The sequence below is a fragment of the Gossypium hirsutum genome, chromosome D12 (assembly GCF_007990345.1).
Source record: "Gossypium hirsutum isolate 1008001.06 chromosome D12, Gossypium_hirsutum_v2.1, whole genome shotgun sequence".
Taxonomy (NCBI): domain Eukaryota; kingdom Viridiplantae; phylum Streptophyta; class Magnoliopsida; order Malvales; family Malvaceae; genus Gossypium; species Gossypium hirsutum.
The window spans coordinates 12,296,151-12,307,102 of record NC_053448.1 but is presented as its reverse complement, the minus strand read 5'-3'; the positions used below and the strand labels follow the sequence as shown (position 1 = coordinate 12,307,102).

General features: G+C 35.1%; 1 protein-coding gene across 1 annotated transcript; it reads left to right on the top strand.

Moving 5' to 3' along the window:
- The first annotated feature begins 8,041 nt into the window (after nucleotides 1–8,041).
- On the top strand, nucleotides 8,042–9,873 carry LOC107945668 (anthocyanidin 3-O-glucosyltransferase 5). The gene has a single exon (XM_016879757.2). It carries the CDS (start codon nucleotides 8,336–8,338, stop codon nucleotides 9,779–9,781), a length of 1,446 nt encoding a protein of 481 aa, XP_016735246.1. The 5' UTR covers nucleotides 8,042–8,335; the 3' UTR covers nucleotides 9,782–9,873.
- Nucleotides 9,874–10,952: the final 1,079 nt, after the last annotated feature.

The following is a 10,952-nucleotide window of genomic DNA, read 5'->3' as shown; positions in this document are numbered from 1 at the left end:
ACGCGTGCATAACTCGCAGGGACCAAATGTGGAAATATCTTGCCCTCTGAAACGCACCATTTCGTCAGGACCAAATCGCAAACAAAATAAAAATTGAAGTATCAATTGAAAAATAAAAAAACTAAATCAAGAAAATTTAAAAATGCGGAAGGACCGAAAGCGCAAATAACCCATCGCAGCAAAACACGCGGATCCTTCCCCTGGGTCGGATCAACACGCGGGTAAGGAGGGACCCAATGCCAAAATAGCGTCATTTTGGCATCTGAACTTAGAACTCAAAACGGCGCCGTTTTGATATGGGTATTTAAGCCGAAATTTTTTTTAAAACTTTCTTTCAGCCCTTTACTTTTTCAAAATCTGCCAAAAACCTCTCAACTCTCTCTCAACTCCTTAGAATCCGGCCTGCTTGGGTCGCCGGACCACCGTGGCGGCCGATAGTGATGGCGCTACCGTTCGCAGTGGTCGAAAAATAAAAAACACCCATTTTTTTGGTTTTTCAACTCCTCGACTAATAAAACACCGATTTTCATCGGAATCGACACCTCATTCGTAAAAAGGTACGTTTTCTATCTTTTTTATTTTCGGGTTTTTTTTAAAAAAATGGGGAAAATAAGAAATCAGAAGGTAAGATCTACCTTCAAAAATTGCTTGTATTTGAACTGAATTTTTCCCGTTTTCTTTTGATTCATTCGTTAGTCCCATAAAATTGAGACTCTTTTTATAGCCCGAGAATAACACCTATTTCTCTATTTTTCCTATTTTTTACATTTTTTTTTGCTTTTGGACTTTCCTAGCCCGTTTTGCAGATACAGACGTGGCGGCACACGGGGAGGAAATGGCACGAAGGGCGGCTACTGTTGCGACGTGCAGTGGCTGTTAGTGGCTGCTACTAGGGTTTATGTTTGATAATGGAGTGAATGAAGAGGTGTTGGGAAACGTTCACATGAATGACATATATGAAGACACAAATGAAAAGGGACCTTGTTGAATATCTGCCCTTATAAATCTGAAGTGTTCTAAGCAATTAGACTGCGGAAGAAATCCCTATAGTTTTTAGAGCTTATCTAGGGTAATGTTCAGAACATTTTTGTTGTTTTTAGACTAGAAATGATAGAAATTGCTTTGTGAAATAGGCTCATGTCTGAACGTTGTTATTTTAATGAAATACATCTTTGTAATTATTACTGAGCCAATATTTTCATTCTTTACAAACATTTCCAGATTCTTTCATTCTTTTGGATTTTCTTCTAAATTGTTATTCATTCATTCATAATCAAATAATTATTCATGAATTCTTTTGTATATTCTTCGGTACTTATTATGGGTCCCTAGATATCAATTACATGAATGGCGCTGCTTCAGACTCAGATTTTCCTTTTGAGCGAGACATGTGCTTGGAAGGATTACATGACTTTGAAAATGACGTGGATTGTAGCCTATCCCCGAACTTGTTGAGGATGGTAGCACGAGAGGATAGACAGATCCTGCCTCACAAGGAATCATTAGGAATTGTGGGCTTGGTGAAGATTAGAATTGACCTGACCTCAAAGACGAAGCAACACCTTGTTGAGTAACCTCTAGGGTTCAAAGATGTTTTGTATGATCATGCCAGGATATGCCCGGGTTAACCGCTGATAATGAAATCTACACAGCAGCGCAATGGCAGAAATTTGTTGTATGAACGATGCAATTCTTTGTCGGGGCAATGCCTTTCTCATTGGCTCAGCATAGCTTTGCCCATTTGAAGTTGAGTTTTCATCTCTTCAAGTTTTGTTGGATCTCATCCTGATGAAAGAGGAAGATCAAAAGTTTTCAGTCGTAGTGTCACCCCAAAAGGCTCTATGATGGAAATCTGATATCAAAGAAGATTCTTCGAAAGGGATAACGAGGACTTGTCTAACCCTATGAGTTAAAAAAATCAAAATCAAAAACAAAAAAGAAGAAAAAGAAAAATTAAAATCAAGGTCAAAATAAAAATAAAGAAAAAAGAAAAAGGAGAGGCCAAGGCGAAGACCCGCAAAGGGCGCTTTGTGACCAAAAGTGGTTTTGAGTTGAAAACTTGAAAAGGGCGACTCAAATTTTGAGCAAAATGGGGCATGAACATCACCATTATCGAAGACTTCTAATGGGAATTGCTTCATTTTTGAGATCATTAGAGGCTGCTTCATACGCCAATGCCATTATATGCCGATCCCAGAGAGGATGGTATTGGAAAATGCATTGAACTTGAATGACAGCACGATAGCTGAGGGCTGTAATCAATTCAAAATCAGACACCACGATTCGTCACTGTATTGCAAAACAATGAATTGCAAAAATGACTGAGACTTACAAGGGTTGGCATGTGAAGTTACCATCTGCCTTCTTTGTTTTTGAACGTTTATCGGGGCTTTGACTGGGGCAACACTATTTTCTTTGGTTTAAAAGACGGAAGTAGTTCTACATATTGAAGTAGAAATCCCTGTTCTCTGGGTTTTAGTTGAGTAGAATGAATCCAATCTGATCAAAAGAAAAGGCTAAAAGCTATGCAGCACAGTCAAATGTATCAAAGGCAAATGACGCGAGCCTACAACCAAAAGGTTCGCCTCAGAGAATTCTATAAGGGAAACCTAATGTTGAGAAAGATCCTTCTTACACAAAAGGATTTTAGAGGAAAATGGAGACTAAAGGCCTTTTTCCAGAGGAGCTCTGATCTTGAGTAGGATAGATGGTAAAAACTCGCCAAATCTTGCGAACTCCGATTCAGTCAAGCACTACTTCACCTTAAGAAGGAGAGGGGACCAAGGTGAAAACCTGCAAAGGGTGCCTTGATTCCTCAAACTAAAAATAAAAGAGTAAAAAATGAAAAAATGAAAAATGAAAAAGTAAAAATGGAGAGGCTAAGGGGAACACCCGCAAAGGGCACCTTAAGCCAAAGGGGATTTGAGTTGAAAACCCGAAAAGGGCGACTCAAATATTGACTGGAATGGGGGCATGAAGTGATTAGAGCGATTCGAATCTTATTCCGATTGGGGCATGTGGTGATCTTGCTATACTTGAATCAACAGGAAAGGGTAGGCGATATCCTAAAGTGTTGACGGAGTACTGCAGATCTCTCAAACACATGTCAAACTCAAAATGGTCTTCAGAAAGTTTGTACAGAGAAGTTCAAGCTGCGATGTCTGGGGCACCCAAGTCTCATATTTTATATTGAATTTGTTGTTCTTAGAATACTTTTTTCCTTTTCCAAGATATACATTCCCAATCAATTTCTTTATTACCCTTCTTTACAATTTTTGATAATTTGTTCTTTCGAGCTATGCTCAGAACCAACTTTATTCTTATCCATTGTTATGACCCTTTTTTGCAAGCATGTTGCATTGGAATAATGATCAATGGACTAATAAAAATTTCACAAAGGAAGTTTTGCATATTACTCTGAAAAGTTTCTAAATAATATAGGAACCAGAAACAGAACTATTGTTTAGAGCACACCAAATTTAAAGGATGGAAATTTGAGAATAAAGAGTCTAAATTTGGACTTTCTCTTTGGATTTTGTTGTCAAATGCATTGATTGAACAAAATGACAAGATATTGTGTTAATGACAAAGCTTAAATAAACAAGCAAGTAATGATCACCAGGCAAGAGGAAGAGGTTACCTCAGAGAAGAGAGCCTCTATTTGTGCATGAGCCTTTGGTACGACACCCTGGAAATGGTGTAAGGAGACTAGAAAGATTAAGATCTTATATCCTTGAATTGTTATAAAAGAGGATTGAGGAAAAGTCATATTTCTACCATTGAATTACAGTGGGAGAATGATAGTACAAATTTTGTGCCCCAGTGGATATAACTTTGAGGTTTACAGTGGGGAGCAACCTGGCTAAATGTTTCTTCAGAAAACGCCAGTCGAGAAGGAAGGTGTTGTAGCACTTCAGTGACAAAGCCTTAATAAACTTCAAGTAATGACATCTTAAGCGGGATCATTCTTGGAAAAATAAAATTCTGCATTCATGCAAACACCATTCACACATGTCTAGTTAGGAGCATTTGATACATCTTGATCATGCCATCCTAATCATTAGGCATAATTAGGTTCTTAAAATGAATTATACAGGTCATATTCCCCAAAGAACAGATCGAAGACACAAACCTTATCTCCCTAAGCAGTAGTGGAGCAAGTTGGAAACTACAAATCTTATCTCGCTGAAGTTACAGCGGAGCAGATTGAAACCGATAATCCTATCTCCTTGAAGTTGTAGTGGAGCGGATTAAAGTAATAGATCTTATCTCTCTAAAGTTGCAGTAGAGTGGATCGCATCAGGTCTTATCTTCCTGAGGTTGTAGTAGAGCAGACTGAGTAAGCAGGTCTTATCCCCCTAAAGTCACAATGGGGCAGACTGAAGAAGCAAATCTTATCTCCCTGAGGTTGCAGTGGAGCAGATTAAAGTCGATAATCCTATTTCCCTGAGGTTGTGGTGGAGCGGATTAAAGTAATAGATCTTATCTCTCTGAGGTTGCAATAGAGCAGATCGCATCAAGTCTTGCCAACTAGAGGTAACAAATTTTGTTCTTTCAAAGTTATGAATTACAAATCCTATCTCCCCGATGTTGCGGTGGAGTGGATCGAGGCACCAATTCCTATACCTCTGAAGATGCAGTAGGATGGAATGAGGTTACGTGAAGAAGAAGTGCACCAAGGTCCAGCACGACCGGGAAAAATTGGCTATTTTTAAGTCTTTGCTTCATTCCCGTTACACTACAATAAGCAAAGAGGGGCAGCTGTAATAACCCATTTTGCCCGGCCCAATAAATACCAGAAAATAAATTAAATTAAAATATCCACTATTAACAGCCTAGTTTTTATAAATATTAAAATCAAACCAAAAACCCAAAAAATAAATAAATGTCCATTTACAGATTCAAAGCCCAATTCACTCATTAACCCAAATACTAAACCTAAACCCAGATTACTAGCCCAAAATTAGCCACACCTAAACAGACTCTAAATCTGAATCAACCAATATCCCCAACCCAATTACCCAACACTTAGCCAAAACCTAAGCCCAATACCCTGGCCCGACTAACCCAACTAGAAGTCAGAAACCCTAGTAGTTGTTGCGCCGCAATCGAACCAGATCCCCGTGCGTGCTGCGCCTCCGCGCCAAGTCCACGCACGCCTTTTCCAGGCTGTACCTGCACACAACAAACGCCACACCTGCAACAGAAACAAACAACACCAACGAAAAAGAAAGAGAAAACAGAAAGCCAAAACGTGGCAATGATAGATCATTTATTTTATTTTATTTTATTTTGTAATTTTGGCTATAAAGAGCCAAGGAAAACAATGTAAAAGGATCCTTTTTTACAAAAAAAATTGAATACAGAAAAAAAAATTCAAAGAAAATTTCGTAAGGTTTTTTAGTCTCTCTTCGTTTTTTCTCTATTTTTCTTTTATTCTTATGTTCATTGCTAGTGTAAATAAATAAAAGAAAAAGGAAGTTTAGAGTGAGGAGTTTACCTTTGTTGTGGAGCCGATTCCTTGTCTTCTCCATCGTAATCGGAGATCGGGCGAGGGATTGAAGAGCCTTTGAGTGGCTGGTCTAAAGAGCGGGGCAGAGGGGCATATTTAGCTTAGGTTTCTTTTTTGCTTTGTTAAGATGAAATAGCTGCTGATTTTAGGGTTTGGAGGTTGGTATTTATTGTGTGAAAAACGACGCCGTTTAAGGCCGGTTTCGGTGGCCTTAAAACGGCGCCGTATTGGCCATATAACCCGCGCGTGTGACCCGACTCGGGGAGGATCCGCGCATTTTTGTTGTGTGGTTTATTTGCGCCTTTGATCCCTCCTTTTTACTCCGCCTTTTTAATTTTATTTTTTTCTGTAAATTTCTCGGATGAATTTTGAACCTGTTTCAATTCAGTCACACATAAAACGCTGCATTTTGGAAGGGAGGGAATATTTCCCACTCGGCCCCCCATATAATTCGCGCGTTGCGATATAGTCCCCCGTTTTGTTTTAATTACATTAATTTCTTATTAATTTAGATCTAATTGTGATTTAACCCTTTTTTTACATTTGTTTTTTTATTAATTTATTAATTATTTTGTTACTATTATTAGTATATACGTATGTTATTTACATTATTATTGTTTTTTCTCATATATTATTTATCTAAATTAATATATGTATATATCTTTATGTATTTTGATATAATACTTATTTTTAAATTTATTGGGACACTATTATTTTATGAAATATTTGCTTTTAAATTGTATTTTTTTATTATTTATTTCAAATTTTCAGTTATATATTATTTATTTTAAATTTATATAATTTCTTTTCTTTTGTTTTTTAGTTATTTCAAATTTGTACATGGGGTAGGTGTTTGTATTAATTCGCTGGTTTCTTAGTATTTTATTATTATTATTAGCTTTTAAATGTTAATGTTCATATTTACATGTGATGTGAGATTATTGTCTTTATGTGTTTGGCATTGTTTATTGGTATTTATCGATTATTTGTATTCATTAACATATATTATGGTTTATGAGTTATCGTCTGGTTGTACATTATTATTCAATCGTTTTTGTTCATTCAAAAGATTACAAATGTTAAAGTTATTTCATACAAAAGTTTTCAAAAATAACGCAATACTCGACATTTAGGATCTTCGAAAGGATTAAGCCCTAACGTATTGGGTTCCAATTCTCTTCGTTGAATCTAAATAATCGAGGATATGCTTAAATTAAAACATAAATAAAAAGGTCATTCTCGAGAATTCGATACGTGCTGTCCTAACGCATTGGATATGACATATTGTTCTCTCGAGACGAGGATTTTTTCTAATAAATGAATAAAGGCAATATTTGATATTTAAGAATTTTGTGAAATTGAACCCTAACTTACTGAGTTTTGATTTTCTCATTTGACCCGAATAATCAAATATCCTTCTCAAATGCATGGGTTTTAAAAGTTAAAAGATAAACTTAATTTTGAAGATTAAAAATGTTGCACCCTAACTCACTGGGTGTGACATTTTATTTCTTTGAAATAAGAGTGTTTTATTATTCAATTTATTCAAGTTAAAATGATCGTATTTTAAAATCTTTTCAAAATTTTGACATTAAGACATTAAACGATCAATTCGGTACCAATTTTGGGCGTCACGAGGGTGCTAACCCTTCCTCGTGCGTAACCGACTCCCGAACCTGTTTTCTCAAAATTTGCAGACCTAAAATTATTTTTAAGGTAATCCGATCACACCTCAATAAAAGATCGGTGGCGACTCCCAATTTTCATATTTAAGTTGACAACTAAAATTTTTTTAGAACGATGGTTTCAACAAATATAATATAAAAAAGTTTTAACATCAAGAATGAACCTTGACAGAAGGTTGTTCAAATTTAATGTAGACATACTTTTTAGTTCTTTTATATATATATATATTTCTATAAATTTAGAGATTTTTAGTTCTTTTATATGTTTATATATTTTTATAAAATTATAAATTATAAATTTTTATTAATTTATATATTATAAATTTTTATATGTTTTCTAAAATATTGTAATTCTTTTATATTTTAATAAATATATATTATATATATTTATAACAATAAAACTTAAAATTAATATTTTATAAAAAATAAAAATATATATATGAACTTACTAAAAATATCTCAACAACCATATGTTCATATTCATTCTTGATGTGAAAAATTATATTTTTTATTAATATATATTTATATATTTTTTTATTTAATCTATGTCTGCCATGTGGATCAACTTGGATCTTCGACATTAACCATCAGACTAACTTGGATCTAAGATATATTTTTCTACTTGTCGATGATACTGTTCCACTGTATCGATTATAGAATCGTCGCTTAGAGCTCGTTAATTGAATTTTTTTAAAAACAATTAATAACTAGTGAATTAAATAAAAAAATATTCAAATAGTTGAATGATTGAAATAAAAAATTTTAAATAGTCAAACAATTATTTTATAACTTTTTAAAATTTAATACTATAATTTAAAAAAAACAAGCCTAAACGAGTAAAAAGGAAAAATAGTGAGATCAAAATTTCTGTTGATATACATCCGTTAGCTACACCTTAAATTATTGTGAGTCAATCATTATACTTAGAAAAGGATATCCATTGTGTGGTGCAAAATTGGACTCTTCTTACTTGGATCAACCTTTTATAGCAATGAACTAATCTAGAAGGACAGATGTGGGCTTAAGAATAGATAATTTGAAAACGAATATAATTACATGAAATTTAAAATCTGGTGTAAACACTCCAAAATACCACTTGTAAACTAAAATCAGTCTCTAATACCATGACTTTTCTTCAATGCTGGCTCTTGTTTTTGTTTCAGACATGGAAAGTGAAATGGAGACTCACGTAGTACTGTTATCAAGCCCTGGTTTAGGCCACCTTACTCCAGTCCTGGAGCTTGCAAAGCGCCTAGCCACTCTGTCTAATTCCAAGGTAACCATCTTCGTTGTTCCTTCACTATCAGCCGCAGAATCTCTGGTAATCCAATCGTTTATGAGCCTGAACCTATGTCGAATCATCCTTCTCCCACCACCCGATATTTCTCACCTTGTCCATGCTGATGCCGCGGTGGTTACTCGAATAGCTGTTATTATGCGTGAAATTAAACCAGCTTTTTCATCTGCTGTCTCTGCTTTGAGTGTCCCTCCAACACTTTTCATTGTTGATTTATTCGGATATGAAAGTATGGACTTCGCTGATCAATTTAAGATTCCCAAGTTTGTTTACATCCCCTCGCATGCAGGGTTTCTTGCTTTGACTTTATATCTTCCGGTTCTCGATGAGGTTGTCAAGGGAGAGTATGTTGATGAAAAGGATGCTTTGTTTATCCCCGGATGTAGGCCTCTTCAACTTGAAGATGTAGTAGATCCAATGTTATGTCGATCTGATCAGCAATACTTGGAATATTTAAATATGGGGATTAAGATCCCAATGGCTGATGGGATTTTGCTTAACACATGGGAGGAGCTGGAACCAGCAACGCTTGCTGCTTTGAGAAATGATAAGCTCTGGGGTGGTATCAGCAAGGCTCCAATCTATCCAGTTGGGCCCACGGTAACAACGCCAAACAGACCAATTGACTCGAATAAAAGTGAAATGTTTCTTTGGCTAGACAAGCAACCGAGTGAGTCTGTTTTGTACATATCATTTGGGAGTGGGGGGATATTGACAAAGGAGCAAATGAGAGAGTTGGCTTTGGGCTTACAGCTAAGCCAACAAAGGTTCATTTGGGTGGTCCGAACACCAGTTGTTGCAAAATCCTGTGATGGGTCATTTTTCACCGTTGGAAATGACTGCAATGATGAAAGATTAGCAAGCTATTTGCCTGAAGGATTCTTGGACTGGAGCAACAATATGGGATTGATAATCTCTGATTGGGCTCCACAGGTTGAAATTTTAAGGCATCAATCAGTTGGGGGATTTTTGTCGCACTGTGGGTGGAATTCGACCTTAGAAAGTATCACCCATGGAGTACCCTTGATAGCTTGGCCCCTATATGCAGAACAGAGAATGAATGCTACTTTGTTGGTAGAAGAGCTGAAAATAGCAGTGCGATCCAAAACATTGCCATCAAAGGAAATTGTAGGAAGAGAGGAGATAAAGTTGATGGTGAAAAGGCTAATGGTTGATGAAGAAGGCCATACAATGAGAGCTAGAGTCAAACAATTAAAATTGAGTGGAGAAAAAGCTTGGAATCACAATGGTTCTTCTTTTAAAGCATTAGCTCAATTAATGCGTTAAGCTTTGCTTTATCTATTAAACTATATTCTGAGTCTCTTAATAAACCTTGTGCTACTTTTATATGCTTTGGAAGAATAACACACTTTGTACTACTTTTGATTTAGCGAAACACAATTTAATTAAATATAAAAAATATATTCAAACATAAATCATAATGTGTACCAACTTCAAAATTTTAGAATCTCAGCTTCTATCGATAATACTAAAACATTATCTAAAATTAAAATTGAAGTTACAAATATGTTAGAAGTTTTTTTTTTTGGATGAAATGATAAATTATGGATTCTAATGTCAATTAAATTCAATTTTAAACTAGGTTGAATAAGTAATTTTAAATAAGTATGACAATGAAAGTAAATAACTAAGTAAGATTGACAATATAAATATCATATTGGTGGGCATTTCTGTAACACCCATTCACCCGAGTCAAATCAATAATCCAAGTGAAAGGGTGTCACTTTTTAAGACTTATACATGATTTAAACACAACTTGTTTTCAAAGCATTTCACTAACTACTTAACACCTTCATTACCTAAGTAAATGTCACATTACTTTTCATAAACTGAAATTCATACTTTACCATCTTACTTTGTTGATGAGATGTGATTCGATAAGCCACTCATAAACCCTTCCCACATGGTCACTTTCTACACATTGCTGGTTAGAAATAACACATTAAGTTTCATGAAAGCTTAGTAAGTACTTTTGTGAATCATACGCTTAACTAAGTATTCAATATAAATCTCATCATATCACATTAATTTATTTTTAACACTTTTATTCACATTATGTCTTATTATAATTTATTTTTAACACTTTTATTCACATTATGTCTTATTATAATCTTTTCACTATTATACTATTGAGCACTTAATCAATGAAACAAGTCACAAATTTAAATATTTGCCTGTCAACAATTGCACATATTTAATTCACTTCACATGCCTAGTTCAATTCACGAGCTTATTCACTTCACATAACAATTTTGCTTCAGGTAGTCCTTAGTAAGCAATAGAGGACTAAGAGGGATACACGGAATAGTCAAGGCACATAAGTGTTAATATCAAGCGCACCGAAATATGAATATCATGTGCATCGAAATGGGAATATTAGACGCACCGAAGTGTGAATAACAGGAGAGCACTCGAAAATTCCTATGCATGCTAGCTA